This window comes from Poecile atricapillus, chromosome 25, assembly GCF_030490865.1.
Source record: "Poecile atricapillus isolate bPoeAtr1 chromosome 25, bPoeAtr1.hap1, whole genome shotgun sequence".
In the NCBI taxonomy this organism is placed as follows: Eukaryota; Metazoa; Chordata; class Aves; order Passeriformes; family Paridae; genus Poecile; species Poecile atricapillus.
This window is the reverse complement of record NC_081273.1, coordinates 6,988,285-7,009,615: the sequence shown is the minus strand read 5'-3', so window position 1 is coordinate 7,009,615 and position 21,331 is coordinate 6,988,285. Positions and strand designations below refer to the sequence as shown.

General features: G+C 48.2%; 2 protein-coding genes across 3 annotated transcripts; both read right to left on the bottom strand.

The window, feature by feature from the left end:
* Positions 1-85: 85 nt before the first annotated feature.
* SLC37A4 (solute carrier family 37 member 4) lies at positions 86-7,990 on the bottom strand. 2 transcript variants are annotated; one of them, XM_058856926.1, is made up of 9 exons: positions 7,770-7,990; positions 7,448-7,680; positions 5,945-6,188; positions 4,546-4,704; positions 4,087-4,172; positions 3,384-3,497; positions 3,040-3,105; positions 1,832-1,970; positions 86-1,561 (listed from the first exon to the last, which is right to left on the bottom strand). In XM_058856926.1, the coding sequence occupies exons 1-9, from the start codon at positions 7,915-7,917 to the stop codon at positions 1,395-1,397; spliced, it is 1,356 nt and encodes a 451-aa protein (XP_058712909.1). In that variant the 5' UTR covers positions 7,918-7,990; the 3' UTR covers positions 86-1,394. The 2 variants fall into 2 exon arrangements, with proteins under 2 accessions (XP_058712909.1, XP_058712910.1); XM_058856927.1 differs by lacking the exon at positions 3,040-3,105 and having other exon boundaries at positions 7,770-7,987.
* Positions 7,991-8,045: 55 nt separating this feature from the next.
* Positions 8,046-21,125, bottom strand: HYOU1 (hypoxia up-regulated 1). Its single transcript, XM_058856923.1, has 24 exons — positions 20,972-21,125; positions 20,690-20,783; positions 19,706-19,784; positions 19,316-19,470; positions 19,144-19,220; positions 18,060-18,241; positions 17,374-17,489; positions 16,429-16,612; positions 15,893-16,027; positions 14,920-15,002; positions 14,689-14,821; positions 14,192-14,379; positions 13,964-14,102; positions 13,801-13,861; positions 13,429-13,511; positions 13,091-13,279; positions 12,740-12,936; positions 12,482-12,569; positions 11,848-11,970; positions 11,387-11,520; positions 10,998-11,082; positions 10,297-10,549; positions 9,537-9,620; positions 8,046-9,045 (listed from the first exon to the last, which is right to left on the bottom strand). The coding sequence occupies exons 1-24, from the start codon at positions 21,033-21,035 to the stop codon at positions 8,987-8,989; spliced, it is 2,985 nt and encodes a 994-aa protein (XP_058712906.1). The 5' UTR covers positions 21,036-21,125; the 3' UTR covers positions 8,046-8,986.
* Positions 21,126-21,331: the final 206 nt, after the last annotated feature.

The following is a 21,331-nucleotide window of genomic DNA, read 5'->3' as shown; positions in this document are numbered from 1 at the left end:
AGGGTATTTGTGCCAGTGGTACCTCAAGAGGATAGGTGGGTTTGGGTGGTTTTGCTTGCACCACTCTCCATAAGACAACCAGGGCCCTTGTGACACTGCTCTATTTTTATTTCACATACAGAAGATCATCATGTAATTAAGTACAAAATGTAACCCGGTTCCATTTTTTAAATTAAGGCTAGCTAACTACTCTTGCAACGAAGGTATTCAGCAAAGTACCTACATGCAGGTTCTTTACGAGTTGAACTTGCCTCTTTCAGGACCCTAAAACAGTAAATCCTTTTGGGGAAAAACAAGAATACTCAACAAACTCCTGGTTAAATACCTGAGTGTACTTACTGCAGGGTGCTGGACCTGACTGCTAAGGCTGTCAATGATGGCTCCACTAAGGCTGACTCAAAGGCAGCCCAAGCCCCTGCCTGCAGTAGTGAGAGATGCAACTCTTGACCAAAACCATCCCAGTCTTCACACCTTGTAGTGAAAAAATACAAGCCAATGCTAGAAATGTGGGCTATCATGAAACCCAGCTGCAGAAATTGTGGGTTGGTGGTGGCTGCTGTTGCAATTCCTGCTGCTGGGATAGTTCTGGCTGATTTGCAGAGCACTGTCTACGAGCTGCCTTGGCGGCAGCTGCCTCCCTTGCAAATCATTAACACTGTATGCAGACATTGCACCAGGTGGGGTCAGTTCACTTAGAAGGACCTTCTCTAAATGCTATGAATTCCCTGGAAACATGCCTATTTCTAAATGCTGTGGAAAGCCCTGCTGCAGCACGTCCCGCTGTTCCACAGCAACACACTCCTCACTCCTAGCAACTAATCTCACATACAGCTAAAGCCTTGCTGCCGTCAAAGCAGGCTGGGCTGCAGTCGTTGCCATTCCCTGGTCTGCTGCTGTCATGTGGCTGAGCACACACAGAGCTCATGCTGAAGTGACCTGGGACAGCTGTGCTTATGCAGTAGGATGGGACAGAGGCAGGCAGCAAAGGCTCGGTTCAGGGGCCCTGAGCGGTGAAACTGATTAATGTCTCTGTTAATGGCTGAGACAAACAATAATGACAAAACTACAGGTAAGTGCACCTGAAGCCAGTCATTTCAGAACACTTGTAGTGGGGAAGCTTGGGCTGCAGAGCCTGCTTGCTTCACTAACAGTGCTGTGAGGAAGAGGTACAGTAAAATCATTGCAAATGTAAACTAGGTGAATTATCACATCTTGAGGGAAAAGGTGATCAGTAGCAGGAACCTTGTGCCCTCTGGCACCTGACACTGGATGAAAAGTTGAGACATTTTTATCTAGATTGCAGCAATAGGTAAATTCACTCCTAGGCCAGTTAAACAAAAACGAGCATCATTCACGTCAGTGTGGGAACATCCTTTCCACCAAGCAGCTTATCCTCAGTCAGCCTTCCTGGAAATCCGGCCCATCTTGGTGCGGATGTTTCGGAGGAAGAAGAAAGCCACTGTGCTAACGATACAGGTGACTTCAGCTACCCAGAAGGCTGTGGCCCAGCTGTAGTGCTTGGCAATTGTACTGAAAGGCAGTCCAGCCAGGAAACCCCCAACTGTAAAGAAAAACAAACAGAAAGATAACAACACTTGTGCGCTCCCATATTATCTATCAATACCTGCTTTTGCGTATGTAACAATTCCCCAGGCTTGGTTTGAACTTAAAGCACAATGCAAAACCTGTCAGGCACAGCAAGAAAGCATCCCTGAGGCTTCCAGCTCCATTATCTCTCCCTCCTTAGGTGCCTTCCCATGATCAGTAGCTTGGCACCCAGGGACGTGCATGGGGTTTTTTTTGTTTTTTGGGGAAACGGGTTATTACTTACCATTGGCCATGAGGGCTACTATGGCATGGGAGGTGCCGCACAGGTTGGCAGGGGCACTTTCGTTGGCTATGACCCCAAACAGGGCAATCGGCCCATACGAGGAGAACCCAAACACAGCTCCCAGAGTTAGAATCCACAGCTGTCAAAGCAAGTTTAAATCAGAAACAGGATCTGTGAACCTCACCACTGTCAGTTAGCAACTGTTAACAATTTTCAGATTCAATACACAGTACCAGGGAGCTCTGACATTTTCAGGCTGACACCAGCTCCCCAGCCTGCAGCCAGAAGAGATACAGCCAGAAGCCTGTAGAGACCCCCAAATCCATAAAGACCAGCTGCATCTCCACCACTCCATCTTGCTGGCCAGTGCAAGCTCTCCTCCCTCCCACAGTTCTGCCCCCCACAGCATATAACACATCCTGTGCTGATTTCCAAGAAACAGAACATTGAAGAGAAGACGACAATGAGCCCATGAAATCATGGGAAAGAACTGTGAATCAGGTTGCTTTCATAAACAATCCTGGAGCTACCAACTGAAAGCTTTTCTCAGTTTAGATGAATGGGACTGATCAGAGCATGTTTAGTTGTGAGACACCTCTTTCTGATAACCTCTATGTTACTAAACTGAGAAACCAAAAAAAAAAAACCAAAACCCCACAAAAAACCCCAACAATCTGAACTTCAATGATAGCTTATGCTCTAAGAAACCTATCTGGGCCAAAATTATCAGTCTCTTGTTTGCACAACGAACGATAAGTAACACCTCCACATAACAACATGCTTTTAGAATTGCAAGCACCATTTCAAAAAGCCCAGAAAGAAGTAAGTGCCATCTTGTTTTACAGATGTGAAACAGAAAGGAGTTAGGAAAACACTTGCCAGAAACTAAGTAAGAATGCATCTGCCAGAGCAGAATCATTCTTTCTGACCTCACCCACAAGATCCCTTAGCTGGCTCTATTTTACCTGATGAACAGAAGTCCTTAGAGCCTTCTGTATAAAACTTAGAAGTTACATAGTTAGACTTTTTAAAGTCAGTTAGTGTACTCAAATTATTATAAGAAAACATTTCTTTTACCAAACTTACAGTAATCTCTTCTCAATGCCCTGGTTCTAAGTTCTGAGGTGCTAACCAGCCTCTCAGGAAAGGAGTAAGGCAGACCAGGGAAAGAAGAAACAGGCAGAGGGAGAAAAAATGCAAGCAGAAACCTCATGTTCTTTTAGGCCTGTAAGATCAGCTAGAGGTTGCAAGGCTAGAGTCCAGAAGTGGTCTTCCTGAAGAAGAAGAAAAAAATGAAAGGAGAGAAGAAGTTTTATTTACTTAGCAATCATAAGGGCAGATGCAAGTCACATCTTACGCAAAGCCTGGAAGGCAGGCTGCCTGCAGGAGCACCCCAAGCCAGGTTAAGCCAGTGCTTCTCTATAGTGCAAACAAACCCTTGGGAATGGGGAAAAAACCAATCATGCTCCCTGTCATCAAACCTCTCTGTTCTAGGGCTACCCTAAACCAGGACACCCCTATAAGCGATGGCCAGCTGCTGCATGTGAATTACCTTGGGAGAGTCACCTGTGACTGTGATCCGAAAGAGAAACATGGACACGCACATCCCAGCCATCATGGAAAGCAGCAGTGCATGCCGAGGATTCCCATAGTTTGACAGGCCCACCTGTGACACAAGGAAGGAAAACTGAGAGTCAGAAACTGGAGGGACTTCCTTTTATACTTGTAGTGACTAACGCCATCCACAGCCCAGTCAGAAACACGGATGGCACATCAACAGCACATCAGTTGGCACGCCTTGTTAGTGTGTATTAAGGGCTGCACACAGTCAAACTGTGCTAAACAAAAGCTCTTAGTAATGAACAATACTTCAGTTATCAATCAGTTCCATCCTGAATCTGCCTCTAGATCCCATCACTGGATTTTAACGTGGAAGTTTTTTCTAGACAGAAGACAACTATCAGCAAACAGTTATTTAACATGAAAATCTGGAGACCACAGTAAAGCAAACAAATTAAACAGATTAAACACCTCAAATCTGACAGGCATACTGCAACTCCTAACATCAGCAGAGCTACTCCCCAGTGCCTTCTGGAGTGTTTGGCAGCTGTGCCCATGCACATGGAAGAAGTGAGTGTGGGCTGGTTTCTCTGCTGTGCTCACAGGGACAGCACCCTGCCTGAGCAGCTTAGTGAAGCAGCTCAGATTGCTGCTGTGTTCCCTGCCCAGCATGCCCGAGGGTGCACATGACTTACTTTTGCCACTGCTCTATCAGAAAGGTATCCAGCAGCAATGCTTCCCACCAGGCCCCCAATCTCCAAGGCACTCATGTAGGAACTGCCTAGAACACAGATGAAGCAAAGAATGGTCCATCAGATTTGGTCAAAACAGAAAAGCTGCTGTGGGCTCCAGACCAGTCCCACTGCTGTAAGCTCACAGAGGACTTGAGCAGCTCTGCTGGATACAACCATCTGGCTCATCCCTGTTCAGGAATGCCTGTCTGCCAGTCCCAGAAAGGCACCCTGGCACTGGGGTGCTTGGGGCATGCAGTAACTCCATCACTGAGTTATTTCAAAACCTGTGTGTATCAAAGCAGACAACTAGGAGGTAAGCAAACAAGTCCCTCAGGTGGAAGGGCCTCTACCCAGGCAAACTCTGGGCAACACCTCCCAGACTGCAGCCCCAGAGCTTAATAATGCAGTTTTGCATCTTACCCACAAGCATGGACTGTCCCCTCTCCTGGATGAGAAAAAGCTGTCCCCAATCAGTACAGCAGGTTTTCACTCCAAAAACGACCAGGTAGCCTGTTGAGAGCACCCAAAGGTATGGTGAGAGCAGCAGCTCTGTCAAGGTGCTGTTGTCGCTGGAGGAACCTGTAGGAAGGTCAGGAGGAATGTTACTGCAGCTCAAGCCACACCAACCAGCAGCCCAGCAGACAGTTCTGCAAGCAGGATCCACGCATGAGAACATCGCCACACAGGGAGGTATTCACAGCTGCTGAACGGTAGTAAATGGCTCTACCTCCCCCTTGTCTTGGTGTTTTCAGAATCTCTTCTGTCATTTTATCCCACATTCATTAAAGATTTGAAAAGAATAATCAAAACACTACTTCCAGAAATTTTCTCTATTGCGAGTAAACCCTTCACTAAGGTTGTTAGAAAAATTACCTCTAGATTCTTTGGGAGTGTTTTTAAGCTGTGCCTGTGAAAGACACTGCAAAGATCCAAACAAAGATGCTTTCAGACGCTACTTTCATTTTTGAATCAGTCTTCCAGGAACACCAACAAACTTGCTCTCCACAGAGAATGCTCTGGGGAAACAATATTCTTTTCTTATGCAAAGAGGTCAAGTCTGGCAGCACAGGCATGGAACAGAAGCTGAGTTTCCACTGGCCTTTAAAATCCTACTGAAAACCTGTGTTGCAATTCTCATCCACAGGTTCTGCTGTCAGAGAAGCACTACACTCAGTGGTCTGAATAAACATTTACTAACTAGATGTCCTAGGTTAGGACAGAAACACTGAGCAGAGTCCATCGTGAGCCAGGGGTCAAGAGAGCCTAAGGTGGGGTGAGGGGAGAACTGCCTGTCCAGTGCCAAAGCAGAGGAACAGAAGGTCAGATGTAAGGAAGCATTCCCTGCTGTTGTTTTTCTCTCTCCACTGCCCCATCAAAACTGCATTCACAATCTGAGCACACAAGGCTCCAAGAAAACAGGGATGCTGGTGGCAGGAAGACTTGGCATATATGGGGAGAGCTAGCCCTGAGCATCTCAGCAACACATAAGGTGTCTGCTGGCAGGCTAAAGAGCAAGGCTAACAGAGGGCTAACAGCAGGCTTTTCCCCTGCTCTGTCACAGTCTCAGGAATCCCTACACCAGTCCCTTCCCACAAGATCACAGTGGGCCTTGGTTTATACCATTTCTAACCTCAATTATCACAATAAAGCTGCTACAATCAACCCATTATCGCATGCCTGGCAAACTGTGACTTCAGAAACTGGGGATGATAGGGGTGTCGGTATGCTGAGAGGACACATCTCTGGACACATCTCTGGACACATGTACCAGAATACAGACAGAAGGCACTGCCTGTTTGCATTGAAGTCACATGCTCACCTTTCTTCCCTTTCTTGGCTCCTGGTTCAATGTTGGGCAGCCCAACATCTGACGGCTCATTTTTAATCAGGACAAGGCAAACAAAAGAGACAACCATGCAGGTGAAGCCAGAGAAGGACAAAGTCTTGCGCCAATCGTAGTTCATAGACACAAGAGCAGCCACAATGGGGCCTAAGCCTCCAGCCAAGTTCATGCTTGTAGACAGGATTGCCCACCAAGTCCCAAACTGGGAAGGCTCAAACCACTGTGCAACAAGAAAAACAGCATGAGGTGTAAAAGAGTGACAGCATACCTGAAAACCCTCCCTTGAGGCCCACGATGTGGGGTTGGGGAAATTCAGACACAGAACTCCAAAAACAGGCAGAGGGATCACCCACACCTCACTACTTTAGTCATGCAGGGAGTTCCAAATATTACTCAAGTGCCAGCCATAAGAGCTTGACAGGTGCTCACACTGTGAGCCAGCTCAGGGTTATTTCCATTTACAGACCATGAAACTGAGACGTGGGGCAGGAGAAGCAAGTTTAAGAGCACATGGTTTTTGTACTCACTTGCTAGGAACAGCGTCCTCCTGGAGAGGTCTGCTGGCTCAGAAACTTGGATGGATATGCAGAGAGTCATAGGGTAGGTAACTTTAGGACTCGCTGCTGCATTAAGTATCAGACATGATGGGCTCTGCATTACAAGGAGCACTCGGAGCCAGAACCACTTGGGTGGTTCTTGTCAGCAGGAAAATGTCTGAGATCTACATTCATGAACATCTTCAGAAAACAGCATGGCTGCTATTTCTGTTATTTGGGCCCTTCTTTTCTGTGCATTCAACTGTCCTGGGCAGCCCTCTCCTCATCAGTTAGGGGAGGCTAGGTGCTCCACAGAAGGGCAATGAAGTTGTTTATCTCTTCCCCACCCCACCAGTACATGCGGTACATTGATTCTTGGATTTTAAATCTTCTGTGAGGGATCAGCATAAAGCTAACCAATTTCCTTTCCGTCTGTCCTAGGGAGAAAACAATCTGGTCTTTTTAGGTTGTCACAAACCCCAAGTACATACAGCTTAGGGACTCATCTCATGCTGTTCCTCCATCTTATCCAGTTTTCTGCCTGAACCACCTGTGATTTGAAATTCCCAAGTTGCCCAAGCGTGCAGACAGAACCATGCTCACTGCCCCTGACTCACAGCAAACCCTGACTTGCAGCAGCAGAGACAAGAAGTCCTGTGTGTCCACGCCTAAAATACTTCATTCCAACAAAGCCTGTCTCTACGGGACAGAACTCTAGGCACATAGGGGCAAGGGCTACAACTGAATCTTTGCTAGAAGAAGCAGATCTCCATGCACTGAAACTTGTTGCACAGGCTGCAGAATGCAGAGTGTTCTAGACCTCCTTGGCTGGAAGGGACTGAGAAGTCCCTCTGGACTCTGAGCAAGGACGATCTGCATAGCCCTGGTGCCAGAACAGATCAAGAGAGCAGTGGCGAGTTCCCCCACCTTTCTCAGCACTCACCTTCCGCAGCACCTTCCCGCAGGGTGGCCAGCCCAGCCCCTGAGCCAGGCCGTTGAGGAACCAGAGCCCGGCGAAGGCCAGGACGGTGGAGCTCCAGGAGAAGACCACGTTGACCAAGCCCACCATGAGGAGGCCGGAGGAGAAGAGCCAGCGGGCGCTCATCTGGTCCGAAAGGACGCCGCTGATGAACTTGCTGATGGCGTAGGCTGCAGACTGGCTGCTGGTGATAAGACCTGCGGCGGGCAGAGCCCGGGGGTGCTTCAGCCCGCAGCACGGCCACCTCCGGGCCGACGGGGCGGAGGGGCCCGGGACCCACACTCACCCAGGTCGTCCTTCCCCAGCGGCACCTCGGCCATGACGGCGGGCATGACGAACGAGAAGGTTTTGCGGTTGAAGTAATATAGCGTGTACCCCACGAACATGGCCGCGAAGATCACAGCCCGGTACCGCCCGTAGCCGCCGGCCGCCATCGCTCCCCGCGGGCTGCAGCGCTCCGGAGCGCCCGGACGGACGGACGGACGGACACGGCCCCGCCCCGCGGAAGTTCCGCCCCGGCCCGCCCCAGCTCCCGGCACACACCGCACCGCTTTGCACCGCCTGACAAGGAAGTGTCGTTTTTATTTTTGGTTGAAGAGGCCAGAATGAAGAACAATGTCAGACGCACATTCGCAGCCGTCGGACCCCACTCGTGTGTGTGGCGGCAGCAGGGACGGTCCGTGGAGGCAGGAGGTCACGGCCAGGGACAGGAAGATCACACGATTAAGTCGGTCCAAGTGCACAAAATATCAAGGAAGGCAGTTGCCATTAGACTTTCCAGGTTTGGTTGTTTGATCCGTGTCACTGTCCTTGTGACTGACTACAGGATGTGCCAACACGGCCCATCTTTCCCCCTCCTCTGCATTCAATGTTGCCTTTTCTGAACTTTTAAAAGTATAAACAGAATCTTTTTGTCAAGTCTCACCCCATGGTTTTTAGACTCTGCTACAGAGCACAGACAGTTTTTACAAACAGCCTATGGAAAACAGACACAGCCATATCTCACAGCACAGATCATCTGCCTTCCCAATTTTGTTCCACCTTCCCACGAATCCAAATATTAATACACCTCCCACCAGCTGAAATCGCACATTTGCTCTAAGTCAGGGCCTCATATGCAAAGACAACAGCACTTCAGGTCTATATCCTTCTGTAATCATCTTCACAAGAGTTTATGTTCCAAGTTACTTCCTACACCTTAAGATGTTTCTTTACTGCTTTCTCCCCACAGGAAAGTCATTTTGGTGACTTCTGTACTGAAACAGAGACAATTCTTGGTGGGCAGTCTGCCACACATAACAGAAGAAAAACAAAAATCAATTCACTAAGTTAGTAGAGGCAAAATCTGCAGAAAGAACAAAAAAATAAATTTACATCTCTAGCCCATTGTGTTGTCAGACTCTTGTTGTGTTCCATTTACATCATGACTAACCAGGTCCATAAGAAAAACAAGAAAGTAACAAGGAAATAAATAGATGCTGGCACTCATGGGATTTCAGGGTGTTACAATTCATCATTTTTCCTGCTTTCTCCTCCAGCTTCTGCCTTCTCTTTTTTGGACCCTGTGTGATGAAGCAAACTCAGTTTCACACTGCAGTGGTTTTCACAGCATACAAAGCAGCACTGAGAGTCTCTAGCATTTGCAAAATCTGCCATAAAACTTGCAGTCCATGGTACAAAGGCTTTGGGGGCTGACGCTCAGCTCCATGGAGCTCCAGACATGAACTCTCTGCCTCTGTTAACAGTGCTGCCCTGGCAGTAGGAGCAGCACAGCAGCTCTCAAGCAGAGCCCGTCTCACAGCTGTGGGACTGGCTGCAGACTGCAGGGACAGGGGCACAAAGCAGCAGTGGTGCATAAGAATTCCACTCTGAACAACAAAAGCATAGGAACAGCAAGGAACCAAAATTTGTCTTCCTGTTTGCAGAAATGGATCAAGAATCAGGGGTTCTACCATCATACTACCTCTTACAGATAAAAATCTGCAAAGGAGACCCCAGACACCCTGCACTTGTAGCTCGCAAGTTCCAGATTGTTAGCAAAACATTTACCCACCAGAGTCTGATCCAGGCTTATCATCTATTGCTGCTTTCTCAGCTGTAGGAGGTTCCTTGGCTGGATCTATATCCTCCGGTTTGTCTATGTTTAAAGCAAAAAGAAACAAAAGTCAAGGGAGAACACACAGGAGACAAAGTGCAAAGATATTAGGTGAGTAAAAGTGAGGTTAAACCAGCCAGCTGTGGTGCCTCAGCAGGACTGTAATAATTCACTCTCACAGCAGATCACTCTACAACACTCAAGAGAAGCACCACAAAACTGCTCCATATTCCCCTCCGAGTGCCAGGCTTTATGTCCCCAGAAGCCCTGGAGATTAACTGGTTTCACAGGCAGATGACCTTTGGAGCTGTGACTATGAGCAGGAAACCTTGCTCAGACCAGAGGAACCAACAGAAATGCTGACAAACAGCACTCCAGATTTAAAAGGACCAGGGCACTTGGGACCTGAGGATCTTAGAAAGTTCAAAAAACTGTAAGTCCTAGTGCCCCAAGAGTTTTTGGGTTTTTTTTCCAAATGGCTTATCTTTCCTAGAAGTCAACAAGCCAGCAAGACAGGTACTGACTATCCTTGGAAATCTGAAAATAATTTCTACATAGATTTTCCCAGCTGTCTTTGAAAATTAAGAGCAAACTCAATCTCACAGTCAACTACTGTCCTCCCTTCTTTAGCTCCCATTCAATCAAGAGAAACACCACGTGTTACATGTGGTAATTATATAATAGGGAGTTACATACATGCTCCAAGTCTGCTACTTACCTTCTTGTTTCCCCTCCGTGGGAGGGATAGTATTCTCAGTCTCAGGGGCTGCTGTAGTATTCTTGCCTGAATCAGTTTTTGTGGCATTCTTCTCCCTTTTGGGTTTGGGTTTTGCAAACTTGGCTTTATTCAGAAGATACTGAACTTCTCTGTCCAGGGCTGCTATCTTGAACTCTATATCTTTAGAGAGCAGCACAGGTTTCTCAGTAGGGGGAAGCTTGTTCTGTTCAGCCAGTGTCTCATTTTTCCAAATCTGTGGGATGTGAGGGAAGAGGTGCTTTTGGAATGCTTCTGGGTTCTGGGAACTGCTGTATACCACAGTGTCTCAATGTCACTGCCCCTGACTATTCTGCTTTACTCAGGACAGCTCTCCTCCATGCTACATCTCCACCAACCTCTCAGTTACCCATGGGACAAAGAGAAACAAAACCCAGCGCCTGCCTTTAAAAATCGAGCGCAGTCAGATCACTGGGCTCGACCCCCACCTTGGAGACAATTCCACATGCAACACAGGAACCACAATTCCCCCGAGACACAATGGGGTCAGGCTGGGCATTAGGAAATACTGAAACACACAAATGACTTGCTGGTGGCACAAAACCAAAACATGCACATTCTACTCCATGACCTTGAATGAAAGTATAGGTCACAACCCAAACTGCCACGCCACCCTCCCCCAGCATCACTCCATCCTTCAGTACCGTTGTTTCATTGATGGCTTTTTCCAGTGTACTCAGTTCCACTTCTGTGAATATCTGGTCAGACTCCGGAATCATTCGGGCTCCCCTTGTAGATAAGAAAGCTTATTTTTGTTAAGCCAAGCAGACTGCACTTTGGCAACTCTGTGGTTACAGCTCCAGTAATATAAAAACATCACAACAACCACACTGGACCCTTCCTGCCCCCTATTTTGGGCAGAGCTCATGTGTGCCTGTTCACAGGTCCCACAGAACAGGACACCAGGGAGCAGGGTCCTGCTTGCCTTTTCTCAGAAAGGACCACTGACTTTCACATTCACTCTGGTCTCACTCTGCTGGCAGCTCCTACATGACCAGTTGCATGACATTCCTTCCCAAAAGCCTGCCCTTACCTGAGAAAGATGGTGGAGTGATTGAGCAGACTTTCTAGAGCAGCCAGGCGTTCTGGCCACTTTCTCCTTTCCTCAACACGGAAGAAAAGGTTCCTACACAGCTTTTTCAGCTCTGAAAGCTTGTCTTTCAGCTCCTGAAAATGGGGGAGAGGAGAAAGGAGAGATTTAGTTTGACCACTGTTTAACACTGCCAACTCAGGAAGTTATAACTGCATTTGTTTTTCACTCTATCAAATACACAATTTCAGTGCAGTAAAAAGAGCCACATGAATAAGCCATCAGTCAACAGGTTCCTGCTGAAGCTCTTGTAAAAACATCAATGGCTGGGACAGCTTCTTATTTTGTTCTGTGCATAATGCACTGATGAAGCAAGAAACTCTCAATAACCAGATTACAAAGCCTCTGTGGTCACTCCCATGCCAGTGACAGCTGACTGGTATCCTGACTGCACATAGCAATACCTTTGTTGCAGCTGCATAGCCCTCCTCCTCCATCCAACTGGAAGCCTCACTAAGCTTTTTGGAAATTTCTTCTCTCTGCTCCTCTGTTGAGACAAACTGATATTCCTCTTGGTAAAGCTTGTCCTACAAAAACAGAGCAAGCACTCTGGTCAAACACCACTGAACCTGGAAGCATGAAACAGCCAGAGCACTCACTTGCAACTAGGCTGGGGTGTTGCCTGCACCCTTCCAAATCTGAGCTCTGCTCCTAGCACTGCCAGGAGCACAATGGTAATAACACCAGGTGTAGATACACCCACATCCCATGATGGTAACACTGCAACAGTCATTATTTCACACACGCTTAACACTAGTTGCTTCTTCTACACAACAGTTCCTAAGAAGCTGTAGCTTCTTTACAGTCTGGGGGCAATTTTCAAAGTGTTAGACATGCTGAAGGGAAGCTTCGTTTTGTATTGAGGAAACATGGGCCTGGGAAGCCTAATAGCATTAGAAAAAGTGACTGAAAGACAAAACCTGGACTCTTCAAATCAGCTTCCCCCAGCTTAAACAATTTACTCAGATCAGCCAAAAGCTGTGCAAAACACTTCTGCTGCTTTTCTGGAATTCTCATTTCTTTATATCCCTCTCTTACCTGGGTCTCAAAGATGAATGACTCCAAGCTGTTGGCTGATTTTTCTCTTTCCTGTTTCTCTAGATCTCTGATCGTCAAGTCTTGGAGTCTAACAAGCAAAGAGAAGAGAAATGAAAGGTAGCAAGTGCCTTTGATTGAGCAGCACATCACACACACTGGCTTCTGAGGTCAGCAGTGCTCTATGAGAGCCATCACCATTCCAAAGCAATTTACCTCCTTTATCTAGAGTTCTAACTCAGCAGAGCCATTTCAACCTACTTTTTCATCGAGCTCTTCAGTTCATCTTCCTCCAGGTCAGGGACATCATTTACATCCAGCTCCATGGTGATCTCATGGACAAGCTTCTGCTTCTTGGGTGCTTTGATCTTCTCTTCCTCTGTTTTGGTAGCTGTGTTGTCACTGGAACTTTTGGACGGTTCTTCCTCTTTAGCAGTTTCTCTATTTTCTTTGGGACCCTGTAACACAAAGTATGTTCTCAAGCAAGGGAACATTTTCAGATTCTGCAACTCTTTTCAAAGGCAGGGCATTTCAGAGAAGGGAGAATTCCACTGTGGAAATGCCATTTCTTAGTTACTGAAACCAGTCCCATTCCTTTAATCTGATGCTCACCTGAGACTCTAGTTTCTCGCCTTCTTCCTTTCTCTGTGACTCTACTTTTGGAGAGGCAGTTTCTGCTTGATCTGAAGACTGCTCTCTCTCTTGTCCCTGCTCTTCACCAGCATCTACAGTATGGCTTTTCTGGTCTTGTTTGTCCCTCTGTTCTTCTTTAACTCCTTCAGCTAGGCTCTCTTCCTCTTCCTGGTCATCACAAGCAAGTAAAGTGAAAAGCAAAACAATGTTTAAAATGTGGAAATTCCACACAATGTTTCACAGAACAGGTAATTCTATGTAACTGCCACAGCAAGAGAAAAGGGCTTCCTTCCAGTAGCAGTCACCCTGGGGCTCACCTGAACTGACTCTGTCAGGTTCTCTCCGGTCTCCGGTGTAGGGCCACCACCCCCAAACAGGCTAGAGATAGTGTTTCCCAGTTCTGTTGATGGGAGACAAAAAATTCAAAACGTTACATATCCAGAGGAAGAAAGTCAGTCCTTCCCCTCACAACTGCAATGATCACCAAGGGGCTCCCTTGGTAGTGTAGGTGAGCTTCACACACTCCAGATTCATACTTCTCCAACCTCCCCTTGTGTGCACAGACAGCCACACATGCAGTCTGACTGTGTAACTTGCACACACCAAACCCAAAGAAACACAGTGCTTCTAGTTATTTCAGCATCTACAGGTAACAACAGTCAGTATGAGTATCGAAGTTCCGCATTTACTTGTCAGTGTTGACTCCTCCTCCAGCTTGTCTTCCACCAAGGTCTCAAACACTGATTCCACCTTGGAAATAGAAGCTCAGGATCAGTTTTAAGCAGGGACCAGAGAGAGGGATAGAACTGAAAAATACATCAGCTGACAACCATCCCAATGGGTTGTGCTTACCCGGTCAAGACTCAGTACACCACTCTCATCCATGTTGAAGTGTGCTTTGATGCCTTTGGATTCATAGTCCGAGTGCTTCTTGAAACTGTCCCCAACTCCCTTTAGCCTCACAGTAGTGAGATTGAGAGATCCAAAAACTCTGATGACACAGAGACAAAAGCAGAGAACTCAGAGGATAATAGTTGCATTGCCACAGAGCTGCTGGCTCGGGTGCTAGGCTTAACTCACCTCAGGTCATCCTGGCTCAGGAATGTCAGATCTCCATAGTTGACATAGAACTCAAAGTCATCTGTGTAGCGGTTGAAAGTGATTACTTTGCGCTGGGGATAGGGCGCCATGCGCTGGAACAAAATCCTCTTGTTATGCTTTAAACTCCTGGATTTATTATCCTCCTCAACTTCCCGAGTAAACTCCACCTGCATCACAAACAGAAAATAACACTCAGCAACTGCAAACTGTGGCATCTTACATCAGCAGTGTTCGGCTGCTCTGCGCCATGCAAAAGTCAGGGGGCAGGCAAATACTCCTCGACTGATATTTACATATGCCTGGCTCCTTGGATACTGCATTTCTATTGTAAAGACCTCCTTCTGCTTTCTTTATTAGATTGGCAGAAAGATCTCCAGAGCTTCTATACTCAAAGGAAGCCAAGAGGTTCCAACCTGGAATTGCTTCTCCCAGCACAGCCCCATAGCTTGCACAAGAGAAGGAAAACCAAAGGTTACCTGGATAGGAAACACAGCAGCATCCCGAACAATGAAGGGCTTCACCTTAAAGGCTTTGCTGAGAGCAGCTGCCTGGTAGACTGCACCCATAGCAGCAGCCTCATCGGCATTGATATTCTTGCCCAGCTCTTCTCTACGAAGTGAAAAGCAACAGACATGAAGTTTGCAGCCTCTACATAAACAGCAGCTTGTCAGTGGGAGACAGACTAGAAGGGGGCCTCACATACTCACTTGCCCACAGCTTTCAGCAAAACCTCCTGCACTTTGGGGACCCGTGTGGCACCGCCAACTAGAATCACCTGGTCAATTCCATCCTAGGGATTGGAAACAGTCACCTTGTCTTAAGAAAGCAATTTTGGAAAGCTAGGTCCAGGGCTTCCTTATGCTCCTTCCCCAGTCACCACGTGCTGACACGGTGCTCTAAGAACACCCGCACTACACCCTACTGTCCCCATGCAGGCCAGTGCCCAACAGATCTCAGATGAACATCAGCTGTACCAACAACGAGGCACGTGGGGTGAGGTCTGTCAAACGGTGACAACATGACCATGGCTTCAAGCCACTTGAAACATGGGGCTTGACTCAAAATTAGACAAACTATAGCTCAATGCCACAGGAGACAGTGACCCCAAGAGCCGGTTGGATCTGAACAGACAGAAATAGAGACTCAAAGAGGTAACTCAGTATCTTGCACTGAATATCAGAGCCCAAAGGTGATCAAGAGTTGCGGCACCCTGAAAAATAAGCATTTAACCTGCAGTGACTCCCTCCAAAGGACTGCCACAGGTTTGGTCCAACTGCAGCCCGCAACAGGGAGTGTGCAAAGGAGAAGCCCAAACACCTGTAATTCTGTTTCCAGACTCATTCAGTTAAAACTTCAGGAGTAAGACCAGAACCAATATCCAAGACAAAAAGGGGAAACATCATTACTTCAAACCTACAGCACAAGAGTAAAGTGTTTTAAGACAAAGAAGCCCCTCCTCCAAGTCCCTAATTTCTGGTAGATAGTGCAGGGGAAGTGTGACACACTCCTGCTTGACACTGCAGCAGGCAAACTCTCTGTAGCACCAACATCACTGTCACAATAGGAGGCATCTACCTCCTAACAGTCCTGATAAGACAACCACTGATGCCTCAATCATGATGTGGCAACAGCTCCACACACAGAAGCTTCAGGCTTGGTAATGAATTTTCTTAAACCCACCATGTTCATCTCTGCGCTACTCAGAGCCTGCTGCACGGGTCCTGGGACACGCTTGAACAAGTCAGAGCACAAATCCTCAAATTCTTGTCTTGAGACCTTGGCTTTGAAGTCTATGTCATCCAGCAGTCCCTCAATCTGTCCAGAAAAAAAACGGGCAGAATGAAATTAATTGTGGAGCATTTTCCAATCAAAGTCCTTGCCCAGTGTGCAAATAGTTCTGGCTTTTATAACACACAACAGACCTGACCACACTCATCTGAACCCTACCATTGCTAAAGTGATGAGAGCATGGAACATGGGTGTAACAGACAGCTTCTCTCAGTGAAAGTTTATTTAACATACTTGACACGAGTAACTCTTCTTCAATCCACTCAATCACCGGTGGTACCAAGCGGGCACAAGCTGAGAGGGACCACCAGGAGCGATGCTCCTCAGCAGACCTGTGCTGCAGAGGGACAGTGTTCCCTTACACCAGTCCTCAACCCACCCCACACTTAGCCCAAAAAAAAGCAGAAGCCCCCAGCAGAAGTTCAGACCTGTGCCATGTGGTCAGCATTCGCACTCAGCACAGTTTTCAGGCGGTTGGCCTCCTTCAGCAGTTTGGCCATGGCCCGAGGATTCTTCCGGACATCTTTTGAAGGGTGCTGCTCATTAAAGAGTTTTGCCAAGTAGTCCCGGAGGCGAAACTCCATCTCTAAACCTCCAAGAGTACGGTCAAACCTGAGAAAAAGAATGAACAGAGGTGTAATATCTGAAACAAAACTGAAATATAAATTTCATGTATTATTTCACAAATATGCAGAGCAGCAAGTGGTCAAAAGTAGCTGCCGTATTATCAGCTGTAATGACTGTGAAAGAACAAAGTTGTCCCCCCAAAATAACACACTATAATGAAAGAAAGAAAAACAGAAATAAGAGATTCATTACCACAGCAGCCTTTCAACAGGAAATTTCATAATATTTTAGGTAAATGCCTTATTGCCAAGAATGTCGAACAGCTGAGAAGCCAAAGGACAACTGTATCAGGTCCCAGGTATTTTCTTGAGAACAGCAATATAAATGTGTTAAAATTGCTGGGCTGGGTATGCACAGCATTCCCCTCTTTATCTGGGAATGCATTAAGTACACTGCATTTTCATTCCTCTCTAGAAGTGTATTCTTCCTTTTCCAACTGATACACTCTATAAAATTACATGAAATGGAATAGGCTCACAGGGCTTGAGGCTATCAAAGGCAAGCCTAAGTCAAACTAAGTACACTGGTTCCCTTCTAGGCTCCTGGAAGTTCTCAGTTAGCTCCTGCAAAAGACAGCAACACGAAAATTATTCCCAACTGGAGCCGTCTTGCTCCAAATGTTTCCCCTTCGGCTATCTAAATTACTGAAGCCTCACTGCAAAATTCTACATGATGAGAAGATTGTGGAACAAATGGTTTCTTTCCTGAGACCTGTGAAGTTTGTGCAACTTGCGTGGAATTCTTACCCAATGCCTTGGATCTGCAGCTGAGGTTGGGTTCCCGAGTCCTTAGTTTTCACTGTCTGATATGTAACAATAGTACAAACAGTGCTTCCTGCTCCCATGTCATAAAACATGATATTCTGAAAAGAAAAGCTGTGACAGTGAAGCAGAAACACCTGGATATACCCCACGAATAAGGAAAGAACCCTTTCAGTGTGATACAGGCCACAGCTATCCACTCCCTGGACTGACTTTATACCCTAAGGATAGGAGTCATATTTTGACCAAACACGGGCAGTGTTCAGGGTCATGTTTGACAGAAGGAGACAACAAAACTTCTAATCTATTTCACAGTTCAAAACCCAAAGTTTTGCTCTTTCTTCAGCCTCAAGAAAATCAAGTAATTCTGAGTCAATGTTCCAATACTTCAAGTAATCACTGCTGTTACTTTCTCCAGCTGATGGGCAAAGAACAAATATAGGTTTACAAAATGGGAACTCCCAGGATCTGCCCTCACTCCAGCAGCTTTCAGGCTTCACCACCCATGCACACAGGGCTTAATCTCTGTCTTGTTGATGAACAGATGAAAACAGAGGAGATTGCTTGATCAGCAGAGTCCACTGTAAGTTCTCTGGATTTTTTCTGCAGCACTTTCTTCCCTGAATGCAGGCAACCTGGCAGGACTCTCTGCATCTCCCAAATGCACTTACCTGCGCCGTGGCATTGATGTCTTTCCTCCTAAAAACTCCATAGTTCAACGCTACAGCCGTGTTGTCATTGATGAGCTGCAGCACCTTGAGGTCAGCCATGCGGGCAGCGTGCAGAACTGCTCTCCTCTCTGCTTGGTTGAAGTAGGCAGGAACTGTGATCACTGCGTCTTTGATGGACTGCTCTGAAACAGTTGCAGGGAACTCTGCATCAGTGTAGCTACATGCTAAGACTTCTTGAGACAGAGTGACAGCAGCAAACCCAGAGGAGGCAAGGTGAAGACTCACACAGGATGCAACCCTGCAGCAGCAGTCAGGGTCCCTAGGGATGAATCTCTCTGTATCCTACTGAAACCAAGCAGACTGGCATATTTCACAAAGCCACAAGTCTACTTGACCTCTCTTTCATGTGTCAGGATACTCTCAAATGCTCTGGGTAGCCTTCCATTTCAACAAATACTATCTTCATGGAGCCTAACGTTGTCACTGGATCATATTCACTCTCCAGCAAAAAGTCTTTGGACTGGCTGTAGTATCACTGAGCACATGACAAAGCCTCCTAGTGATTTATCCACTTTTCATTACTATAGTATTTCATTAGCAACACAGCATGAAACCTGCATGACAGCCTCTTCTCTGTTAGCAAGTTTCACAGCAAAGGGCTATTTTTGCTCTTTTAGTTCAGCTTCAACAGCAAGTTTCCATCCAGAACAGCTACAGCACAGCCTTCACAGAGCCACTTCCACTCTCCCCTGCAGCCACCTCCCATGTGCCTCCACTCTGATTACACACATGAGACAGAAAACATTTTTCTCCAAAGACTGCCTGTAAGACTCTTTCACTGCAGGGCTAGGTGGTAAATGGGGTGTCTGCCCCCAAGAGTAGGATTAAGATCCCAAACTTGCCCAATATTAGAAACAAATGATAACTGGATAGCTGCTAAGTCTTGCTTACAGCATACAGCTGGAGAGAACCAACATCCTGTTTCTAAAACCCCTGGGTTTCTGAACATTTTTGGTCTCTATTTGAATCCTATAGTGTACAAACACATACATATACAAACAAGAAAAAGCTAAATCCTTCCAACCTGCAAATTCCTCAGCCAGACCACGTGAATAGTTCAGGACCATCCCCAGCATCTCCTCGGGAGAATACTGTATCGTTCTACAGTGGGAAAGAAAATGATGGCATCAATAGTGAGTTGCAGAAGCCTAGCAGCTGAAATCCATCCCACAAAGAACCCAGAAGTAGCCACTTACGGGGACAACTTGAAGATAACAGTCTGTCTTGTCTCATCCTTCACCAGCTCATGCTCTGGGAATCGAGACTGGTACAGTGCCACGTGGGGATTATCGATCCGCTTACCCAGCAGATCCTGGAAGTATCGGAATGCCACCTTGGGTGTCCTTATGGACTGCAGAAAAAAAACCCACATCATCCACTTGCATTCCTTCAGTTACGCTGTTCTCAAACCAATCTCTCTCAGATTACGTGGGGAACAACTCTTGCTATGGGAGTATGAGCACACAGACATTACACAGAGCCAATAACACACCAAGGAGATGAGAAGTGCAGGACAACAATAAAACACTGTTTCAGACGTTTATCACAATGTGGAATACATGTATTCTGTGAACAGGTAATCTTACCATCCCCAGTGCACTATCACCAAAGAGACGCTCGCTCTCCTTCAAGGAAACAACCACGGGTGTTTTCCTTCGTGACTCCCTGAGACAGAAAGAGGAATAAACCAGTTGGAACAGGTGAACGTTCCGGTCTCCAGTGAAGAAGGATGTTGTTCCCATTCCAGGACTAAGGGGCTACCACAGAAGCTACCCCCTCCTTCAGTGCTTTTATTTAGACTATTTTGCTTTCCTCCACCCTCATTGTATCTATAACTGCTAAATTTCAGGGAATTGTGTGAGCAATCTCCTTGTTACCTCCAGACTCCCAGAAATCAAGGATGTACCTGATCATATGTTCTCTCTCACCTGCAGATTCTTCACTCGGTGGCTTGAGGATGGGCTGCAGCAGCAGCAGCTGAATGCAAGAGATTTGCCTGTGCTATAAGTGTGGGGTTTGAACAGCTGCAGCAAAAACAAACCTGGCTCTGTGGGGAACGACGAATCAGGGGACAGGTGGGAACTGGGTGCCCTTTTGGGTTTGCACCACAACCTGTCCTTAACCACGTGGGCTTTCGGCACTTGCTGGAAAGGTACCCAAAGCGCACCCAAACACCTTAAAGGTGAGTTAACAAACCGCCCTGGACGATGCCCCGCAGCTGCCTACCTGGGGCAAGACTGAGTCACAAGCCTGAGCGGGAGGATGGGAGCCTTCCTCTAGCAACACAGGAACAGGGATGACCGAGTCCCAGCCACCCTCACTTTCCGCCCGCTCCCGGGGCGGGTGGGGAGGCTACAGCCGCGGCAGGACACACCGGATCCCCCGGCGGGACACACCGGATCCCCCGGCGGGACACACCGGATCCCCCGGCGGGACACACCGGGTCCCCCGGCCGGACACACCGGGTCCCCCGGCCGGACACACCGGGTCCCCCGGCCCCTCGGCGGGACACACCGGATCCCCCGGCCCCGCTCCCGCGGCGCACTCGGCGCACCGGAACAGCCGCTCACTTGTTCAGGACGATCTCCATGGGCACCCCAGGCTTCACGATGGCGATCTTCATCGACTCACTGCCCACGTCCACCGACATCACCGCCACCGGCTCTGAAAACAATCCCTTGGTGAGAACCTGCTCCCGGTGTGGGCGGCCAAGACAAGGACGGCCCGGACAGGAGGCTGGGGTGGCACTTTAGCACCGGCCGCTCCTCCCCAACGGCCCCGCGCCGTCGGCGTCACGGCCCAGGCTGGGAGACCCGGGGAGCCGCCGCCTCCCCGCCCCGTCCCGCACGTACCTGCGGCGGGCAGGAAACTGAAGAGAAGCAGCCAGGGCAGCGCCCAGCTGGGCAACCGCGCCATGCTCGGCACCGCTCGGCTGGGCTCGGCACCGGCCGGCTACACTCGGCTGCACTCGGCCCGGCCCGGCGCGCGGAGCAGCCCCGCCGCGGCGGCCCCGCCGTCTGGCCCCGCCCCCGCCCGCACGCGGCAAGCGCCCATTGGCGCGGCTGGCGGCGCCGGCCCCGCGCGCCAATCCCGCAGCGCGCGCGCGTCCATTGGGCCACGTCGGGGGAAGCCGGAAGGAGTCACGACCGGGAGCCGCGGCCGCATTGGCCGAGGCCGCCGGGAGCGGGGCCGCGGGGATTGGCCCGAGCGGC